This window comes from Trachemys scripta, chromosome 20, assembly GCF_013100865.1.
Source record: "Trachemys scripta elegans isolate TJP31775 chromosome 20, CAS_Tse_1.0, whole genome shotgun sequence".
NCBI classification, from domain to species: domain Eukaryota; kingdom Metazoa; phylum Chordata; order Testudines; family Emydidae; genus Trachemys; species Trachemys scripta.
Genome location: NC_048317.1, coordinates 12,241,550 through 12,262,248, shown reverse-complemented (window position 1 = coordinate 12,262,248; position 20,699 = coordinate 12,241,550). Strand labels below are relative to the sequence as shown.

Here is a 20,699-nt window from a genome sequence, read left to right as displayed (position 1 = left end):
ATCGACTGCGCATGCCCCAGCCCCCCTCCCCCCGACCTCTGCGCAAACGCCCCGCCCTGAGGTGTTCCCATGGCAACGCCTCAGGTTCCCCGTCTGGCCTTGCGTAGCCCCCCTCCACCTAGGCCCCTTGGCGCCCCCACCGTGAATCCCGCTCCCCTCGGCCCCGCTGCCGTCCCGCGGGCGGGTAACTGCCCCCCGGGGGCGAAGGGGAGTGTGTGTGGGGGTCAGATAGAGTCCCGCCCCCGGTCCCGCGAGAACGGCTGGTTCGTTGGGTGTTTAATGAGCGGTTGGACACAGCCAATGAGATGGCTCAGGATGCGGCGGCCGCTTAGATGCTAGGCGCGCTAGAGCCATGTACAGCGCCGAGCACCGGGGGGGCCCCCAGGTCTGTGACTGCCCTGCCTGGGTGCTACCCTCTTACACATGCCTACGGCGCGGTGAATAATAGCGACTCATTACGAAATGTTAAGCACAAAAAAAGACGAATCATGGGGGCGGGGGGCAAAGAGGTATTGGGCAGAGCTGGGCCTGAATTCGGTTTACATTGGGATGCGGGGGGGGGGGGTCAGAGCTTGGGGCAGCGCCTTATAGCTTGGTTGTGTTCATGTTGTGCTCCCCTTGTCCCATCCATGCAGGTAGTGACCCGGCGGACACTGAAGAAAGGCACTAGAGAGCTTGAGGGTCAGCAAGAGGAGAGACAGACGGCCAAGTGCAACGCAAGCGAGATGGTGAGCAAAAGTATCAGGGGGTAGCCGTGTTAGTCTGTAGTAGGGTGACCAGACAGCAAGTGTGAAAAATCGGGACGGGGGTGGGGGGTAATAGGAGCCTATATAAGAAAAAGACCCCAAAATTGGGACTGTCCCTATAACATCGAGACATCTGGTCACCCTAGTCTGCAGCCACCAAAACAACATGGTGTCCGGCGGCACCTTAAAGACTAACCGATTTATTTGGGCATAAGCTTTCGTGGGTAAAACCTCCACTTTTTCAGATGCATGGAGGGAAAAATGCTGGGGGAGACGCCACACGCAGGAGAAGGTCCCAGTATAACACACCCTTACAGCGAGAAGAACAGGCGTACTTGGTGGCACCAATACAGACTAACACAGCTGCTACTCTGAAACGAGGTGAGCGGGCTTTATGGGGGGATAGCTCAGTGGTAACACATTGGCCTGCAGATCAAGTGGTCCCTGGTTCAAACCCAGGTGCCTACTTCAAACTGCTACTTCCCCCACCCCCGCTCTCTCCCTTGTGAGCTCCCATCTCTCTCCCAGGGGCTGCAGCAGCCTCGCCAGCCGGCGGCTTGGCTCCATCTTTCCCCTTGTTTTGAAGCTGCTGCGGATTCTCCGCCTTCCCCTCACCCTGGCCCCGCCCCGCCTGCCGCTCTGCTCTGCCTGGTCTAGGGTGGAATCCCAGCATGCTATGCGCCTGATTTGCATCCCCTGCCGGCCCGCTCTGGTGCGCACATTTGAACGATTTCTGGGTACAGTACAGTAAAGTAAACGAAAAAGCCGTGATGGCATTAATGGGGGTGGTGGTGGGATGTGACAAGTTGCTTCTCTCAAGGGGCGAACCGGCATCTCGCCCTGACCCTTAAGACTGGATCACAGACTGGGGAGGCGGGGCCGCCAGCTGTTCGTTAAAAAGGGCTTCTGCTATGTATGGCACATGGAGTGGGGCGGCTGCGGCCTTACCCTGCCTCGTGCGGAATCGACATCAAGAGATTTCGGAAGCACAATTTTTGCTCCTGGGGCTGCTGGTAATCGTTGGTTCCGGCGCCCCGAAGTGGCTTGTTAAAATCAGATTGAGTTTCGAAAGCACTGTTGGAGGGTGTGTTCTAGTTAGCTCTTTCCTTCTTAGGTGTTTCTGACCACGTTTGTTTGGGATGTTCGGGAGTTTTCTAGCTGATGATGTGAAGTGTGTGCAGGGGAAGGGATTTTGTAGTACCTTAAACTGTATTTCCGTAACTCCTTGTAGTTTAAATGGGACTGTTTTTCTTGTGAAAGTTACTAGTGCCCCCCCCCCCCACACACACACCTACCTTAACAGAGCAGCCTTTATGTCAACCAGTGGCCATTAGGGGGAAGCAGACACTTCAAGTACACAGTAGCCTGAACTTTTCAACTGTCTTCCCTTCAAGGCCTTACGGTAGTTGGAGCTGGTCCCAAGCCGGTTTTCACTGACCAGATAGCAAAAGCACGGGTCTGACCACCACCACTCAAGTGTTAACACTGCAAGGACCTTTGTCTGAATGTGTATAAAGGATCTGTAAAATGTGTGTAAGACAGAGTTTTTGTACTAAGGTGCAAAGCTCTCCTTTCTTCTGCAGAATAAAGCAACTCTTCCTTATCCCTGTCTGGCTGTTATTGGCTCTCAGCTAGGTGGACCCGATATTTTGGTAACATCCTCTTTAAACTGTCTCTCTCGGGTATGAGTGGTCACAGACTGTTGTCCTTCCCACTAAGGGTGTGGTTGGGTGTAATACTTGAAATACGTTTCTAAATTCCTAGTTCAGAGAATATTTATTTCTACTCCAAATGCAAATATAGTCGTTCCCCTTGCTTTGAAGTCTTTCATAATTTTCCAGACAGGAAGTACATTTATCCTGTAGAATTTCATTTGCTTTATATAATTATTAATTACCTAGAACATAATATGTGTATTTTCTCTTCCCCCCATTCTGTTTTTCTGTGTTTGGCCTTGCTGTTTGCTAAATATTTAATGATGCATTATTTATCCCTTCCTGCAGTTAGATTTTATTGAAGCATTAATTACATGGGGGGAAAAAAAGAAAAAAGAAGCAAGACACCATTTGTATGCTTGCAGTTATTTTAACAGAGGGCCATCTAGCGAGTGAAATTAAAGTTGGTTTCCCTGTTTGAGTGTAGCCCCCCGCCCCCCACAAGGGTAAAAATCAGATTTCCCCAAATCTTGCTGCAATCTGCAAAATATTGTTCCTAAAAGTGAACTTGTGGCTGGCAGTGTTTGAATCGAAGAGAGGGGGTGGATAGGTTGCCGGAGGGTGCTGGTGAGGTAATTATTTGGGTGCTGGGATCATTCCAGATTAATACTGGTTATCAAGAACAGGGGCTCAGCCCACCTCCCAGTGCAAACTAACGCAGACATCATGCTGGGCACAGTACTATGGTTTATTAATGTAATTAATTTATTTATTCACTGCCTGTATGTGTGTATGTAGCCAAGTGTACTGAATTTTGTCACAGATAAATTAGATAAATAAAGGATATCTATGAGGATTAGATAGATAGATAGATTAGATAAAGGGTGTTATGGGGATAGATAGCTAAGGGGGGGTGTATGGGGATGGATGGTTAGATAGCTAAGGGGGTGTATGGGGATGGATAGATTCTATAAAGATTTTCTCTTTCAAATATGAATCTTAAAAATGTTAAATGTCTCCCACACAGTTTAAATGGCACAAAGTGCAAATGACAAGGACAAGCACGTGTCTAGTGTGCTGAGGGACTGACTGTATACAGAAACTAGCCCAGCAGAAACATCCTGCTATGAGTAACTGTGCACTGCCTAAGGATGTTCAAGGCCCCTCTCAATGTGTTCTTGGGAAAGGCGAGTTTATGTCAGAGACATGCAAACAATTCCCAGGGAATACTGGATTTGCTCTGCTTGCACAACATTTTCAGATTGTGAAATTTCCTGAGTACTTCGTTCTCTGATATTGTTCAAAAAGTTTTGCCACGGATGTCAATGGGAGTTTTGCCATTGACTTCAATGGAGACAGGATATCACCCCAGCAGTTTTCGGTTAATTTTTTTTATTTTTTTTTATTTTTTGGCTGAAACAAAACAATTTTTCCAGTCTTCAAAAACCAAAACACTTCTGTTTTTCTGTTTTTTGGTGTTGTTTCCCCTTTGTCTTTCCTTTAACCCTCCCTTTTTTCCACTAAGAAAGAAAGAAAAAGAAAAAGCCCCCCAAACTGAAAAATAAAAAATGTTCAGGTTTTTGACAAAAACCTGAAAAATTTTGGCTGAACCAAAAACCTTCATTTTGGTTGAAAACTGATTTTAAAAAACTCCAAACATTTAGACATGTTTTCCTGCTAGTCCAAATAACTTTTATTCCCAGCTCTTAGGGGGAAGTGATCACACGATGCCCACAGTAACCCACCTCCACAGGCCATGAATGCTGATGGCTTTAGGTGGGAGCACTAGGAAGAAAGTCATTGTAGCCAAGTGCATGGATCCTGAAACCCAGCACGTTTTGTAGCCAAGAGGGAGGAGGTGTAAAATGGCTGGCTGTTGCCTCCCACCTTTCTGTCCTCCTGGGTGGAAGTAAAGGAGGTCTAGTGGTAATACAAAGGTCTGGGCATCAGGAGGTTTGTGGGTTCTTGGGATGCAATGAGAAATGAACAGACAGGAGTCAGGAACAACTGAGTTCTATCCCTAGTTCCCTAGTTGCTAAGTGTGTGTGGGGAATTCACTTTGCCTCCCTGCACCTCAGTTTCCCCACATGTAAAATGGGAATAATGATTCCTAGCTTCCACTAGATTCCACAAAGATTAATGAATGAATGCTCATACAGCGCTTTGAACATGTACCGTGCAATGAAAAGGCCATGGATTAATCCCACCCGAACTTCATTTCTAAACCACAGGAATGTCACTTGTGTCTCAGTCAAACAATGTAGCAAGGTAAAAGGCACAAACCTAACTGGAAGCCAGAACTGGATGCAGCCGGCCATTGGGGAGGAGAAGGTTTCCAAATGGAAATATCTAGCTCTGATTGATCCATTCAGATCCGATCTTCCACTAGTCTGAAGCAGCATCACTCCATGGAGCAATGTGGATTTCCACCAGCCAAGGATATGGCCCATTCATCTTCAAGGGACTGGAGCCGGGCAATTAGGTGAATAGGGCTTTTATTTGGAATCAGTCAATTGCCCTTTGGGGAGATCCAGGTACTGTGACACATGAACCCTCAGGTGACACTAGTGCACCATGAGGCCTCCGGAGCAGCATCACCCAAACCTGGGGAGCTGCAATACTGGCACTTACTTAGTACCCAGTCCAAACCCCACTGTAGTCAGTGGGAGTATTTCTGTTGATTATAATGGGAGCCGGAGCAGGGCCGGTGGCTCAGCCTCTCCAGCGCCAAGCATCACAACACTGCAGGGAAGATGGCTGTTCCCCGGCACTGAAAGCAAACGGGGTAGGTCATGGGGTTCAAATACCACAAGGGGGCTCCCACGCCGTGGTAATGAACTTGCTAAGAGTCTCTCACACAGGAATCTCTTGCAGAGCCTGGACTTGCTGCATCATTCTGTGCATGTGCGTGAGGAGTTACCACAGAACGCTGTGCCGCATGGATCTGCAGCAAAAGCAACTAGACACGCGCCCTGAGCTGCTTGGACTCCATGTGCTGAATATTAAAGAACCCCCAATGGTCCTGGGGCTGCTGCCAAAGCGACAGGGCTTTATCCCTGCTGTGAGGTACTGCCAGGAGCTGTGCGTGCCTCTACGGAAGTATTTTGGAATCAACAGGGGAGTGTGTATAGGAAAGGCTGCACAGCAATCTGTGTCTGAGGGTGTGTGCATCTCTGGAGGCGTGTACACGTGTGGCTCTGTACAGGGTGAGTGCAGACAATGGGCGGCGCAGAATGGCCTAGTGCAGCCGTTCTCAAACTTTAGCAACCCGAGACCCCCATTTTGATTTAAAATTTTTCAAGGACCCCAAAGCCAGCTTCTAATTTTCCCTGGGGGGCTGCTCAACCCCTGCTCAGCTTCAGGCCCTGCTCCCCACCCCACCTCTTCCTGCCCCCGCTCCAACTCTGCCCCTCCACTTCCCCACCTCTTTCTGCCCCCTCCCCCGAGTGCGCCCCATCCCTGCTCCGCCCCCTCCCTCCCTCCCTCCCAGCACCTCCTGCATGCTGCTGAACAGCTGTACTGCGGTGTGCAGTTGGCACTGGGAGGGAGGGGGAGGAGTTGATCAGCGGAGCCGGCAGCCCCAGAGATGACTCGCAGACTCCCTGGAGCCGGACATGACTCACACACCTCCTGGAGTACTCTTGTGGACCCCCAGGGGTTCAGACCGTGGTCTCCAGTTTGAGAACCGCTGGCCTAGTGGATAGGGCACTGAACTCAGGAGACCTGAGTGTTATTCTTGGCTCTGCTGCTGCTTTGCTGGGTGACCTTGGGCAAGTCAATGCCCATTCTGTGCCTCAGTCTCCCCATCTGTAAAATGGGGATAAGGATACTGCCCTCATTTGTAAAGTGCTTTGAGAGCTACTAAGGAAAAGCACTATTAGAAGAGCTAGGTGTGATAATTATTGTTGTTCATTCTTCTCTCCTTGGGAGCACAGGACCCAGATTTGAGGCTCCATTCCCCATCCCCTGGAGGAATTGACAGCCAGAGATGCTGGAAGGATGGGGTCGGCCAAGAATGAGCAGTTCTGACAATGCAAAATGGGTCTTTTCCATCCATCTGGCTGCTGTTAGAGAAACACAGTTATCGATCAAATCCCCCCTGGGAAACATTACTGTCCGCGAGCAACACCATGGAGCTGGGCCTGCGCTGGCACTTGCTTAAGAAGAGCACCATGCTCCCCGTCCTCAGAGCTGTCTCGGCACTGCAGTTCCTGTCTAGGATCGCCATGCAGCTTTGTCCCTTTCCAAGGATCTCGGATGAAGTGCTTGTTGCAGGGGCAGAGGCAGCAAAATCACAGGAAACAGGTGCAATTCTCTAACAGATAGAAATGAATGGCCACCACACTTTGCAACCATTACAAACATTGCCTGCTTGATCAGTGAAGAAGCCAATATAGAGAGAGCACAGAATTGCAATTCCTCTGTTCTTGATTCCAGTTTCCCCTGGTGTGTCCTACCATGCATGCGGAGAATGCCTGTCGCTTCATAGCTGACTTAAAAGAGGGACTTAGTTCCAGATCTTCAAAGGTATTTAGGTGCCAAGCACTTAAATATCTTTCTGCAGACACGCATGTAAGTAATTTCACTCCTTAAAACCGACTCAGGTGAGGAATGTGATTTGCCTGCATAACATCACTGTTTGCTGGACTGAGCCCCTGGTCAGTGAAGTGTAGGTGTAAAAAACATAGTTTGTGGGTTTTTAAAAAAAAATATTTTACAAGCCCTAATTTATCTGTACATGTTTTCCTGCTCTTTTAATTTTATACTTCAAGGAAGAGCAGCCTTTGTTTTGGGATTTAAACACCCCCTACCAGCTTGCGCTGGAAAGGTACCTATCTGCCAGTGACAGGAGACAAACACGGAACTGAAACCGACTAGAAACAAAACGTGAAACTGACCTGCCTGCTTTCACCATGAAAGGGAGAAGAACAAACAAACCAACCTTGGGGCTGACAAGCTGATGAGGTTTGTAAAATTCCATTCAAGTTTTAATACCAGAGGGAGGCGTTAGAGAGCTCATAGGGCAGCAGGGGGCGCTCTTTCACTTTATAGCCTATGGCACAGTATAAACGATGGTTATTAAGAAAACAGTAAAAGTGATGCAGGTAAAGGAGATATATATATATATATATATTTATATATGATCATTGATCCTGACACTGTCCCTTCGAATCCAAAAGGGAAGTGAAGATGATCTGGGGTATCTATTAAGTTCAAGGGAAAAAACCAACCCAAACAAAACAAACTAATCAGGTAGTTAGAAGGATCAGCCTCTTCCACACAGATCAGTGCTATAAACCCCATGGCTATTTCATTTCCCTTTGCTGGTGATAGACAGGGCTAGTGCTTCTTGCTCTATAGGCCCAGAGCAGATTCCCCAGTGCAGCCAGACCCCCTTCTCCAGCTGCCTGGCGTGTGTCTGATTTGAATCCCCTTTCCACAGCCTCACAAAGGTTCGTGGTAAATGTGGGTGAGAGGGGAGTCTCGGGGCTGTAAGCAATGCCCTTCCGGGGAGGTGGTGAGCCCCGTGGGGACGTCACCCCACGGGGTGAAAGTCCGCTCAGTCTGGGGCTCCGTGTACACGATGCTGGCTTGGTGGGATCCCTCCCCTCTTGTGCTGTTCGGTGTCTCACCAAGCCGCTGAGCTGGGAAGTCATACTGTGGCAGGATCCCAGGGGACATCGGGGACCCTGCCCGGCCTTGGGTAGTGGGGACTACTTTGATGACACAGGTGTTCTTCTTGGCAGCAGCTCCTGTGGCCTCCAGGGCCTGCTCCGTGAAGGGGGTGGCGTACTCGGGCTCGGGTGGCAGGGGCTCTGCGTACTCGTGGTACTTGCCCGGCACGTCATAGTGGTTCACTACCAGCGGGAGCGTGTAGCCTTCGTCCAGGGCAGGTTTGAAGGTGGATGGGGCTGTCTGACTGCTGGGGCTCACCTGGACCACATCGGGCTCAGCGTATTCTGCAAAGGAAAAGCAGCACAAGCCCTTAGAAAGGCAGCCGAGCTCCTGAGCTAGCTAGTCCCCTGCAGTGGGCACAGATTTGCCAGCCTGAGCCTGGAAAGGATTCCATCACTGGCTGCTCGGGAATCCAGCTGCCAGAGCTGGGGGAGGAGAGGGGCGTGACTTGTTCCTTCAGGCCTCTCCCCCTCTTTCCCCTCCCCCATGAGGGACCAGGGACCTCTTTCCGCCAGCCCTGGTTAAGCTCCTACCCCGAGCGGGAATCATTGCAGCTCCCTGTAGCTGATCCACCCTCAGTAAAGCAGCCGATTGCTCTCTCTGCCAGGCTTTCACCAGCTGGTGCAGATGCTGGCGAGATGCCCAGACATCACCAACAATACACTCAGGGCCCCAGATCCCTGCCCTGTTTCCAGCTGACAGGTTCCTTTGTACGGATGGCACTGTTATCAGCTGCTCAAGCATCCAGATGTTTGCTGCTGGACTGAGGCCCATTTCCCCTCCCCCTCCAGGCCATCACCGCTTGTTCCCCCATCACAGCCTTTGAGGATGGGAAGTCTGTGAGCCAAGTGTCTCAGCCCCCCTGTGCAGGGAGGGAAGCAACTCCCTCCCCTGTGATGGTAATTGATGGGCATCTTCCCTCCCTGGTTGTCTGGACAATGGGAAGTCCTGCCCTGAACAGATGTATGGGTAAACAAACCCAACTGCTGAGCCTGGGCTCTCCCAGGAACAAATGAGCCATTCAGGGGAGGACATCAGCTGGGATAAAACAGGGTTATGCCCCTCCCCCCCTTCATTTTGGTTGAAAACTGAGAGAATGACACAGCCAGGTAGACAGAGATGAGAGGAAGAGACTCTGTGATGATAGTATTAAAGGGAGCTGGAGAGGCCAATTAGCCCATTGTGACACCTGGAGGGGAGACTGGCAGATAATTAAGGATTTGATCCAGCTGGGGAGAACCAGGGTGGCTAGTGGCAATAGGACTGAGAAAAGAGGGTGGCTGGAGAGCTGGGGATTGGCCCTGAATGGAGCAAGGGTCCTTCAGCAACAGATGGGAGAGAAGATGTCTGAGAATCCAGACCTCCGAGAGGAGAGGATCCCAGATGCTGAGTCTGAGAAATGGCCTGTGGTAGGAAACTGGACAAGGAACCAGTAAGGGGCTGATTCCAGCCACTTCCTCTGGGACTCTGATCTGGAACCCAGCAGTGAGGGTGGGTCTGGAGTTCCCCAGTCTCCCTAGCACAGGGGGAGGAAAGCCTCCCTGAGGTAAAGGACACAAGGACTACAGCGCCCAGGCTGGGGCTGTTCATCTGATACTGGGTCAGGGGCCACCTGGCCTGTGAGACCCTGTACTGCCCCAGAAGGGGTGAGACCATGAGGGACCTGGCCGGAGGGCCAGAATCATGAGACAAGACCCACTGTCGCAGCGCCAAACAGTTGACACGGAGGTGGGGGGGACTGAGGTGAATTTGCTGCAATACTGCCTGGCTGGTGAGTTTGCTTGGACACCCTCCCTCTGCCACCCACCTACCTGCAGCTCCTTTATAGCCCCTATATTGATGGATGTCAGGTAACCATCGAGGCACCAGTGGGGACCCCAGAGAATCCCCTAACAGAGAGGGGTCCCCCAGCAGAGTCAGGGCAGCTGGTGACAACACCCTTGGCAGGGCAGCTCCTGGTGCAGGAGGAGGTGTTGGGGAAATGTTCCTGTCGACACCAAGCTGCTGGGACCCTTGGAGCTGGCTGGGACCTGTACTGATGGCTGAGGTAATCCTGAACTGACCCAGCATGGGGAAGAAGGGGCCAAGGTGGTGGTGTAAAGCTGCCCCCTCCCCCGATCCATACATTGAGCTGAGCTCCAGTGCAGGGAGGAACCCACCCCATCGCTGCAGCCTGTGGGGCCCAGCTCCTCCACTGTAATGAGTGCCACAATCCCACTGAAATCAATGGGAGCTCGGCACCTAGATACCTTGGAGGAGTTGGGCCCAGCCCTGACTGCAGCTGGGGTTTGGTACAGGTGCCAGGGTAGCTGCACTGGTGTGGTCCCCTCATGTAGAGAGGAAAACCCGCCCTTTGGATCGGGCTCTGCCTGCTGGGCGGGCGATTAGTGCCAGTGCCTGTCTGCAGGAAGGGCGCGTGCCTATGCAGGGACTCCAACAGCCAGCTGAAATTAGGGCAAATCCACAGGACAGGCAAGTCCTGGAACGTGCAGAGACAGGCAGAGCATTGCACACACACAGGCATGACAACAGAAGGGCAGAGAGACCTGATCAGGCACTGGGAGTGGGGCCTGGGTTACAAACATGTCCTGGATCAGCTTGTGCCAAGGGCTGAGAGGAAGCCAGGCCAAGGTTTCCAGGGAGAGAGAGGGAGACTGGAGCTGTGCTTTGCAGCTGCGCTGGGTTGGTTCAGTGAGACCTGACCGGTGGAGCTTGGCTTAGCCATCTGGCCTGCTCTGGCTCGGGAGCTGCCAGCAGTGACAATGGGAGCTGGAGTCTTTTCAGCGCTAGGCTGGATGGAATCTGGCCCAGAGCACCAGTGGCCATGGCGGGGGAGTGAGTTTAATGGATCTCGGCCCAGGCTGCAGCAAGCAGCAGCCCACGCTGGAGAATTCACCACCTCAAATGGTCCCCTTGCTGGTGGGGGTTGGAGGGGAGGGGAGGGCTAACTGGCCATGGAGACTGAACTCCATCCTTTCCTGCACAGCTAGTTCTTCCACATCAGGGTTGGCAGGGGGATCATGGGGGAGGTGAGAACTGGAGATCTTTGTCAAGCCCCTGCCCTTCCCCATCAGGGAAGCTGTTGGGAAGGTGGCCACAGAAGCCCTGCATGGCAGTATCATCCACTTCAGCTCTCTGTCCCCAAGGCTGCCCACTCTCAGCCTATGCCAAGAGAGGGATCTCTATCCCAGGCAGTGGCTTAGGGCATGCACCCTCCGGGAGATATGCTATAAAGGTTCCCTCTCACTGGCACAGCAGGTTCCTGTGTCAATGGCAGAGATTTCCCCCTCGCTCCTCTCGCCCCCTTAGGTAGCCAGTTCACTGCTGTCTGTGACTGCGGAGCGGGTCTTTCCTAAGCCCTATGGCTGAGCTGGGCTGGCTGGTGTAGGTAGTACCAGTGGCCTCTGCTGGCAGGTGCAGCATTGCTTTGTCTGTGCACCCATCTGTTCTGTTTGCTGGGTTGCAAGTTCCATTCTTGGGTGGTCCATGTGTCTAGGTAGCAGACCATGGAGGCTGGTGCTAGGTGCTAGTGCAGGAGCAGGGCTGGGGGTGGGCAAGCAGGGCAGCTGACTTGGGTGCCAAGTTCCAGGGGGCTCTGTACCACTTGACTTTTTTGCTGCTCTGGGTGTGGGGGGGATGTTTTCTGCCTTGGTCAGCAAAACACCTAGGGCTGCTCCTGTCCAGGAGAATGGGAGTCCGGACTCGAGTTCTGTTCCTGGCAACAGGAGGGAGCATTGTCTAGTGGTTAGAGCAGGTGTCTGGTAACTAGGACTCCTGGGTTCTGTTTTCAGCACTGCCACTGATCTGTTGAGTGACTTTGGCCAAATCACTTCACCTTGCTGGGCCTCAGTTTCCCCAGCTGTAAAGTGGGGATACTGATACCCCTGGGAGGTGAAGCTGTTAGCGTTTGTAAGGTGCTGAGGGATCCTTGACTAAAAGGTGTCACAGATCTTCAAAGTGGCCTGCCTTGCCCCACGCTTAGGGAGAAGGGTTGGTACATCAGTGCGAACATGCTGGTGCTAACGTGTGGGGGTGAGGGCTCCCCTGGGAATCTTGGTGGGTCTAGTGTGGCCTGATCAGACTGATTCTGGTAAAACAGGTCCCATTTCTGGAGGCTGGACAGTCCAAGAGAGCTCAATCATCTCTCGAGGAAGTGCTATTGCTCGAGTTATTTGAAAACTGGCGTGGACGATGCCTTGGAGAACACGCTGCAGGGAACAATCCTGAGCCACGGAGCAGGGGTAAGGGAGGGGTAGGTGATGCTCTCTATGAGTGGCCCCCATGCTCTAAGGGAACACCCAGCTCCCCGTTACCTGGCAAATGAGCCCCCCTGAGCTCGACTGGGGTCCCAGCCATGGGGAACGAGGTCAGTTCGGAGCTGACTGGTTGCAGGCTCTCGCTGGCGCACACCTGGCTGGATTCCAATTTCGGGTACCCTAAGGAGAGAGGTAGAACCCCCCAAGCCTCTATTAGTCGGATGGCTTTTCTTCTCTTCCCTAAGGCTGGGCCCGCGCATGGTGCAGCTGCAGCGTTAGGGCTGGCAAGCAGGGAAACAAACTGCAGAGGAGTTCAGGTAGTTGAGTGGCCCAGAAAACCAGTGGGTGCAAAATTAGAGCCCGCGTCTCAAATCAGGCCATTGCTGACCCCCTTTTGCTCTTCTAAGTACCTGGAGGAAGGATAGGCCTGGGCGTCAGGACTCCTGGGTTCTATACGCTAACTTGATTTAATACCAATACCTCGCCCTTACAGAGCACTTTCCAGCAGTAGCAATCGAAGGGCCATACACAAAGGAGCCCAGTATCGCGAATGCCATTTTACAGATGGAGAAACTGAGGCAGAGAGGGGAAATGGGTTCCCCAAGGTCACCCACCAGGCCCATGGCAAAGCCAAGAATAGAACCTAGGTCTCTTGGTTTTATCCACTAGGCAACATTGCCTTGCATTCAGGCAGTGTCTATGGGGTTTTCCACATGGGGCCTTAGTGTGTGGCAACCCCTGAGAGGGCTGTTCAGGGCTCTGGCCTGCTGCTTGCTAACAGCAGTGTGTCAAAGCACACGATGGAACCCGTAGAGTGCCCCGTGCACCCCTTACACCCTCTGCCAGTTGGTCCCAGAGTCGCACTAGTGCATGAAGAATTACAGCCTGGTTTGCCACGCCCTAGATGGCCGTGCAAACAGGCCCTTGCGCCAGTGTTACCAGGTGGATTTTTAAATGCAGCTGTTTACATCAGAGCAGCTTTTCCAATAGACACAACTCCCATGTGGGAATAGAAAGAGACTGGGGACGGGAAGGGCAGCTAAGAGTGGACACAGCCTTCGGGCTGCTTCTCCCCTGCCCTGCGCCTTTCCCCCCAGGCAGAGTGAGCATAGCCCACCACTCAAGCAGGACGCTCTCTGCAAAGATGTAAATGGCGTAGGAGGCAGCGAGGAATCGGGCCCCGTGGAGGCAGGTGAATTCATGTGGCGCTCATTGTCTGTGACACAAAGCAGCCATGTGCCAGGAAAGGCACCTGCCCATCCCCCAGATAATCCCCAGCAATATCAGCGCTGGCAGCGAAGTGGGTGTGAGTGACACCTTGGTGGGGGAGGAGGGTTTCGAGTTCCATCACAAGCTTGTAATCCAAGCTTTAGGCCAACATTTGTCACTGTGGCTGCTGCTTTTGGGTGCCCAACTTGAGACACCGTGGGGCTGAGGAGGAGGCTGGCCCAGTGGTTAGCTTGCCAGCACAGACTGTGCAAGACCTGGGTCTGAGTCCTCGCTCTGCCACAGATCGCCTGTGTCCCTTGGGCAAGTCCCTTAGCTGTGCTCTGTGCCTCAGTTCTCCATCTGCCCAACAGGGAGACCAGCACTGCTCTGCCTCCCAGGGGTATCTGAGGATAAATACAGTGAAGGGTCGAAGATGCTGAGATGGAGAGCTGGAACCTACAACCCCAGCTGAAGTCAGGAGGAGTGGGTGCTCAATGGCTCTGAAAATAGGGACCAAGGACTCAGATCCTCAAAGGTATTTAGGTGCCTCTCTCCCACTGATTTCAAGGGGAGTTAGGTGCCTAAATACCTTTGTTCTGGGCCAAGGTAGCTCAAAGGGGACACCGAGAATGAGCAGTTGCATCTGAACATTGTGGCTTTGATGCATTTGTGGGGGAGTGAAATGCCTCCTAAGCAGGAGGCCAGCGCACGGCCCGAGCCCCACTGGAGCTCATGCAATATCCCCCTTAAGCGAGGAGCAGCCTGGCTGAGGGTCTGAGCTCAGAGGGGCTTGGGAAGTGCTGCTTTGCTTTTGCTGATCTGTCTGCTGAGGAGCATGCCAACAAGACACACTAGGAAACGTTAACCCAGAGTGACTCATTTCGCTGCTAATGTGGAAATAACCCGCTCTCGGAGTCCAGCCCTTCCTGACTCTCAGGGAAGCCCCGGGCCAACCGTTTGCCAGCTGGCTACCATCCCACCCGGTGACTCCAATCCTGTGCTTCAGGGGGCGCTTACCTTTCATGAGGCTGCAGTTCAGATCAGCTGCTGTCTCTCTGCCAAAAGAGAGAGGGGAAACAAGGCAAGTCCACAGCAGCTCCGCACAGTCTGAGCCCCCGTGAAGCCAGCGCATGGTCCAGGTTAGAGGTTAGAGCCGCCCATTTGCTCCGAACTAGCACAAGGCAGAATCTGTCTTTGAAGGCTAATGCAGAGCTTTGTTCGTGGACAACTTCCCAGGGTGTCACATAATTTGAACTCTCAATTCCCCAAAGGTCTCAGGGGAACCAAATCTCCGGGGCCTGGTAAGCGTGCGCTTCAGGGGGACAGAGCTCCTAAGCTCACCAGAGCGCACCGAGCTCCTGATCTGTTCCTGTAGAGCTTGTGCGCACTGGAAGGCTGAAGCCAGCAGTTCCGCACCTGCCCAAGGAGTCAGGGTTCACCTGCACGTACCACTCAAACCCCAGTGAATTCACCAGCTGCGGATCAGCTCTGCTTTTGCCCCGTGGTTACCAGTTGAGAGGTGCCCAGGGCAGCAGTTCAGGATGCAGAGGGCCAGCTTGGCTTTGGGCCTCTGTGCAAATATTGTTGCTGCCATTGTGAAGGGGGGAGAAATGGGAGAATCCGGAGGCACAGGCGTGAATGCAACTGCATGGCGTAGTGGTGAGCGCAGGGCAGTGGGAGCCAGTGGCGGATTAGCCACTGAGCCAACAGGGCCCGTGCCCAGGGGTCCCAACCAATTGGGGGGGGGAGGCCCAGAAACATGGGCACCCCTGCACCCTGACTCACTCCCCAGCAGGAGCGCCAGATGGGCAGGGGGGACTACAGGCGGAGGGAGTGGGGAGGAGCCCCCACTTGTTCTAGCCACAGCCTCACAAACACCTAATCCGCCTTTGGTGGGAGCCAGGACTCCTGGGTCCTATTCTTGGCTCTCTCGCTGGTTTATACGGCTGTGGGTAGCTCGCTTTGCCTCACTGAGCATCAGTATCCCCCATCGACGAGACGGGGATCGCAATTCAGGCCTAGAGCGGAGGTACTGTGAGGAGCCCCTCCTTTAGGGGCTGGGGGGGGTGAGTCACTAGAGCCCACAGAGCCCCAGCAGGGGATGCCGGTGAGCAGCTTGTGCGTCTAGCACACTGGCCACCAGGGCTCAGGAGCACAAGCTGCAGCAACCATTACGGTCGAGGGCTTTTACCTTCAGTGCAGCCTTCGGGGCTCCAGAAGGTCGGCCCTGAGCTTTGCAAAGGGTGGGCTGCCTCCTGGTGTGGCTGGGCTCTCAGAGGCATGGTCAGTGGGGACTGCCGGGTGCCAGCCCAGCCTTGGGGGGGTGCTGACCCCACAGCCTGTGTGCCCAGCCCTGGCTTCTGTCAGCAGCAGGTTCTGGTTCAGGAGCAACTCCGCCCCTGGTGTCCTTGGTGAGGGACACATCTGATCCCGGGGGAGAGCACCCTGCTCTGGGAGCCTCTGCAGGGGGTGCTGGGAGATGATGAAGGGAAACAGGGAGCGGGGAGAGGGCAGGAAGGGTGTTACCCACCTCTTCTTACGGCAGAGGAGAGCCAGCAGCAAGAGGCCAGACGAGAGCAGCACAAAGCCCCCGATCAGCAGCATCACCAGTAACATGGAGCCTGGGGAAGGAAGTAGGGACTCAGCAAAGGGCTCTTCTGTCCCTCCCTCCCTCCCCCCTGGTGTCCGGGGGAGCTGGTTACACCCCACCCCCCCGAGGATGCACAGTTCCAGACCCCGTTGCAGAGGGTCCAAGCTGCGGCACTGCAGCCCTGACTCCAACGGGAGCCATGGTAGGTAAAGGAAAATACAGAATCTGATTCTTTGCTTCTATGCCCGGGTCACTCCACTGGGTGCAGGGCAGTGACTCCTGATTTACCCCACTGTGACTCGACTGGCTTCAGGGGCATGAGTCTGATTAGACCTGTCAAGGATCACAACCCTGGACAGTATTGTTAGAAAGGCAGATTGCCCACAACCACAGGGAAAAGTTCCCGAAAACTTTCAATAGTGGCAGGAGTTTTTTAAAAAGCTCTGTTATTTAATCCTCCTTTTGATGACAATACAAACCTCATGTAACAGGCTTCAGGTCACCACATGTTCCCCTGCATTTTTGCAATCAATGGGCAGGTGAACAGCTTGCAAACGAAACTCAAGAGGCCAAATTCTGGTTAAAGGAGATTGAAAGGGGAGGGGTAGCTCCTACTGCACCAGCTGGGGAGGGGAAGGGGAGATCCCTGCTGCTTTAGCAGGGGAAAAGGAGCTGAATTCTCCATCACTTCTCCCCCCTTGCTTTAACCCCTGACCTCAGCTGCACCTGTGTAAATGCAGAGTCGCTCCAGATTGATACCACTATTAGTGCAAGCAGAGTTTGGGCAGATCTTCCTTATTGAAATAAAGGGCCCGATTCCCAGCTATGTCACTGCCGGTTTGCTCTGCACTGAGGGGGACGGAATTGTGCTGGGTCCATCTGAAGTGATGCAGCACAAGGGCATTGGGCTCAGGCATTGGACCCTGCTCGGAGTTCCTCCAGCTCATTTCAGACCATCCCTTTCCCTCCCGTCTGACTCAAGCGGCCCCCACCTCCCATCCACATCCCTGCCTAACTTTGCAGGCGTTCCGAGCAGTGGGTGAGGAGACACGTCACAGTCCGAAACAAGACCAAGTAACAGATGCTGATAGCGCCGTAAGGGACTAATGCTGCTCTCATGGGCTTCAGCAGGAGCAGTGGCACAGAAGTTTGGGGATGAGCCTATATCCTCAAAGTGCTCAATACATGCTAGTTAACGAGGGGGGATTCTAAAAGGAACAGAGGAGAGTTAGGGACCCAATTCCCACTGATTGCGCAGGGGGAGTCGGATGTCGAGCTGCGCTTTGAAACTTTCTTTCTTATCTTGCATGGCTCCACTGTCAAGAGAGCATTATTATCCCCACATTCTGGGTGGGGAAATTGAGGCACAAAGGTTAACACCCTGGCTTGTTTAAAATATCTGTATCCAATTGCATAAGCTAACCTGCATGTGCAAACAGGAGCCTAATTTGCATGTACAACTGCCTCTGTAGTGTGCACTGATCAGGTGTCTGCACAAGCCAGTAGCCGACCACAGATCTAACTGGCCATTTGGGTTTGCACATCTTGGATTTGCATGCCCAGATTCATCCCAGGGTTGCCCGTTTACTGGTTCACGTGAGTAACTTAAAAATTGGTCCCGAAATGACTGACTTCCTCAGAGTTGCACAGTGAGTCAGTGGCAGAGTTGAAGATAAGTCTTCCCCCAGCTTGGACCACTAGGACCACTGAGCTGCACCTACCTGCTTTCTCTGGATTTATGGCGACTCCAGGGATCGGGGTGCGAGCGGTGGGGATGCTGGTCAGGATGGGAACCTCCTTTGGGGCACTGGATACTGCAAACAACACGGTTTAATAAGCACCATTAACATGCCACAAGCAACTACTCTTCTCCAGCAAAGAATCTGGCCTGTGTCTCCCTGAACCTGCCCTGCTCCCTAGACAGCAGCACGGGGCAGGCCACAGGGGGCAGAAGTGGCTGTTTTCCAGCGGAAGCCTGGTTGTTCCAAGCTGATGGTAACACTATCTGACTCCATGGCAACACTCTTGGTTGTGCTTTTCATCCCTCTGCTGCAATGCAGCTACCTCTGGGGTGGATGGCAGCTTGTCTAACACTTTGCTGTAGTGTTACACAGCAGTTGAGGACAGGAAGGAAAGAAAATCAAGTTGAAACTGCAGGGGGAATTTAGAGTGGCAGGATGCACTAGCTAAAGAGGATCTAGCCAGGTTTAACCTGCCTTGGGATCTTTAATGGACACATGGAAAGGACCCCAGCCCTTACCTGGGGGAGTGGCTCACTTCCAACCCCTCTGCACGCTATGTGTAAGTCTCCCCAATGAGGCACGAGGCAGCCCAACCCAGCTTAGCTTACAAGCAGAGACAGCTGCCACTTGGCTCTGTCCCTTGGATGGAATTCATCTCCATCTGCCCCCACCCTGGCTGCAAAGCGTGTGCTTTAATCCTTAGCTAACCGGTGCAGAGCGGTCTTGGGATTCAGGCTCATCTCCTCAGCACCCCGGGAGCCACTGGAGAGGAGGGCAGCCCCCTGCACCCAAGAGCCATGCAGCAATGACGCCAACACAGGTCCATGGTGGAGGATGCTGTTGCTGGCTCGTGGTAACCACACTTCAGTCTGACTGGGCAGCCCCTTCTGCTCCCAATCAGCCACAGTGGAGCCTCTCACCGTAGGGCCGGAGCATCTTCAGACGAGCCACTTGGCAGCCTTGTAGTGCCACCTTCAGGGCGATCCTCTGGTTCCAGCTCCGGGGCACGATGCGGAGGTAGCGGGCCTGGATGGGGGGGATGAACGTGTTGGAGACTTCTTGGAGGCTGTCGGCGTTTCCCTCAAAGACCTGGGGAACGAGAGGAAGATAGCGGGGGGTGGGGTCAGCAAAGCAGATTGGGGTCATGCAGAGCATCACTCCCCCCTTCCCCCCCTGCTGTCTGAACCCATCGTTCCCATCCTCGAGCAATGCCGCCGGCTCTCCCTGGACACCGGCAGAACCAGTTTAAAAGCACCTGCCTTGGGCCAGCCTCTGAGCTGTCACATCAGCGTCAATCCACATTAACGCCATTGAAGTCAGTGGAGTCACGGCAGGTTTACACGGGGGTGACGAGCAGAATTCAACCCAGGATCTGGTCTGTTCTTCTGCCACTTCCTCATCTCGCCCACAACCCGCCTCCCTCTACTCCCTCCAGGAGAGCTGGCTGTATTTTAAAGAATCCTTATTGAGGTTGCAGGAACAAACCATCCCGATGTGTAGAAAGAATAGTAAATATGGCAGGCGACCAGCTTGGCTTAACATATGCTAGTGTGTATGTGCACCACTGCCTTCCGCTGCATGGAATCCAAACCATAGGTCATAGTTCCCATACTCCTAAGGACCAAAAGGGATTCTTCTTCAGCTTAGGGGGATGTGCTTTTTGGAGCAGGAAACTCCAGTTCTGTCCTTGCTGTCATTGTTAAATTCCAAGAGGCTGTGATATGCAGGATAAGGACATCTATAAAGTCCTAACGGCAGCAATTGCTTATAACACTGACCTAGCTACCAGGAGGTATAGAGAGGCTTAATTAATGTTTGAGAACGATAGTAATGGAAAGCATCTCCAAAAGCCAGACTCTGGTCTATGTTACACCAGTGGAAACCCACAACAACTCCACGGAGTTACTCCAGTTTTACAGTGGAGTAACAGAGACCAGAATCTATTTCTAAGCATCTGTATCCAGACTCCAGAGCGAAATACCCCAGCTCCTGTTGCAGGTTCTGCAACCAGACCAAGCCAACAGGCTAATTTTAGAAAGATTCAGTAAAATTTCCCTTTGTAGAATTCCCACCATGCTCTCTGCTCTTGCCACCACCTGACCTCCTTTTGTCAGGCCACACAGTCTCACCGTCTCCTCCTGCCCCCTGCTGGATCTGTAGGGTTTCCAATTCTTCCACTCATCTTTTTTGGAGAAAACCTGGTAGGATTTCACGTAGAAGTTGTATTTATCTGAGGATCCCTTGGTGATAATTCCTGGAACACGTACAATGAAATCAGGAAATGGTAACCCCGGAACAGGATATAGGACTCATGTGAAGGCACCCATTGGCAGTTGGGGTCTTGAAATAGTCTTGGGGTTGGTGTCTGATAGAGACATAGACTTATGGGGGTAGAGATCCCGCCTGGAGGGTGGGTCTGATCCAACTCCCATTGATGGCAATGGACAGACTCCCACTGCCCTAAGCAGGCGTTGGAATTTGGCCCTTGACACCAGGCAATGAAGAGCTCTCTCGCTTTAATGGCAGAATCCCCCCATGTCTTTGGTACTGCGGCTGTTATTATATAGCGGTTGGAACAGGAAAAAACCAAGACTCCTGGGTTCCTTCCCGAATAGAAGCAAGAGCAAGGGTCTGGGCATCAAGAGTTCTAGCCAGTGACTCGCTGTGTGATGTCCCCCTCTGTGCCTCAGTTTCCCCATCTGCAAAATGGGGGCGATGATACTGCCTGAAGGATGTGTGTAGGGGGGAATTAATGGATCCCTTGAGAGCCCCTGAAGAGCCTAGTCATTATTAGGTTCTCTCTCCCTCCAGTCGTCTCCTGCTAG

General features: G+C 53.0%; 1 protein-coding gene, 2 long non-coding RNA genes and 1 other non-coding gene across 5 annotated transcripts in view; 3 read left to right on the top strand and 1 right to left on the bottom strand.

Moving 5' to 3' along the window:
* Positions 1–7: 7 nt before the first annotated feature.
* On the top strand, positions 8–2,184 carry LOC117868300. 2 transcript variants are annotated; one of them, XR_004643603.1, is made up of 3 exons: positions 8–728; positions 992–1,127; positions 2,141–2,184. It is a non-coding gene; the product is annotated as an uncharacterized LOC117868300 (long non-coding RNA). The 2 variants fall into 2 exon arrangements; XR_004643602.1 differs by lacking the exon at positions 2,141–2,184 and adding an exon at positions 1,861–2,049.
* LOC117868456 lies at positions 1,642–1,783 on the top strand. Its single transcript, XR_004643639.1, has one exon. It is a non-coding gene; the product is annotated as a U11 spliceosomal RNA (small nuclear RNA).
* Positions 2,185–4,509: 2,325 nt separating the features above from the next.
* Positions 4,510–6,998, top strand: LOC117868207. The gene is made up of 3 exons (XR_004643583.1): positions 4,510–4,883; positions 5,276–5,607; positions 6,337–6,998. It is a non-coding gene; the product is annotated as an uncharacterized LOC117868207 (long non-coding RNA).
* A 104-nt stretch (positions 6,999–7,102) lies between these two features.
* LOC117868206 (discoidin, CUB and LCCL domain-containing protein 1-like) overlaps positions 7,103–20,699 on the bottom strand; it is a 62,778-nt gene continuing 49,181 nt past the window's right edge. The window contains exons 9-15 of the mRNA XM_034753981.1: positions 20,004–20,128; positions 18,795–18,963; positions 17,854–17,946; positions 16,073–16,163; positions 14,560–14,597; positions 12,391–12,513; positions 7,103–8,361 (exon numbers count right to left, since the gene is read on the bottom strand). Coding sequence (XP_034609872.1) covers positions 7,847–8,361; positions 12,391–12,513; positions 14,560–14,597; positions 16,073–16,163; positions 17,854–17,946; positions 18,795–18,963; positions 20,004–20,128 — 1,154 coding nt within the window. The 3' untranslated portion in view covers positions 7,103–7,846. The remainder of the gene's footprint in view (positions 8,362–12,390; positions 12,514–14,559; positions 14,598–16,072; positions 16,164–17,853; positions 17,947–18,794; positions 18,964–20,003; positions 20,129–20,699) is intronic.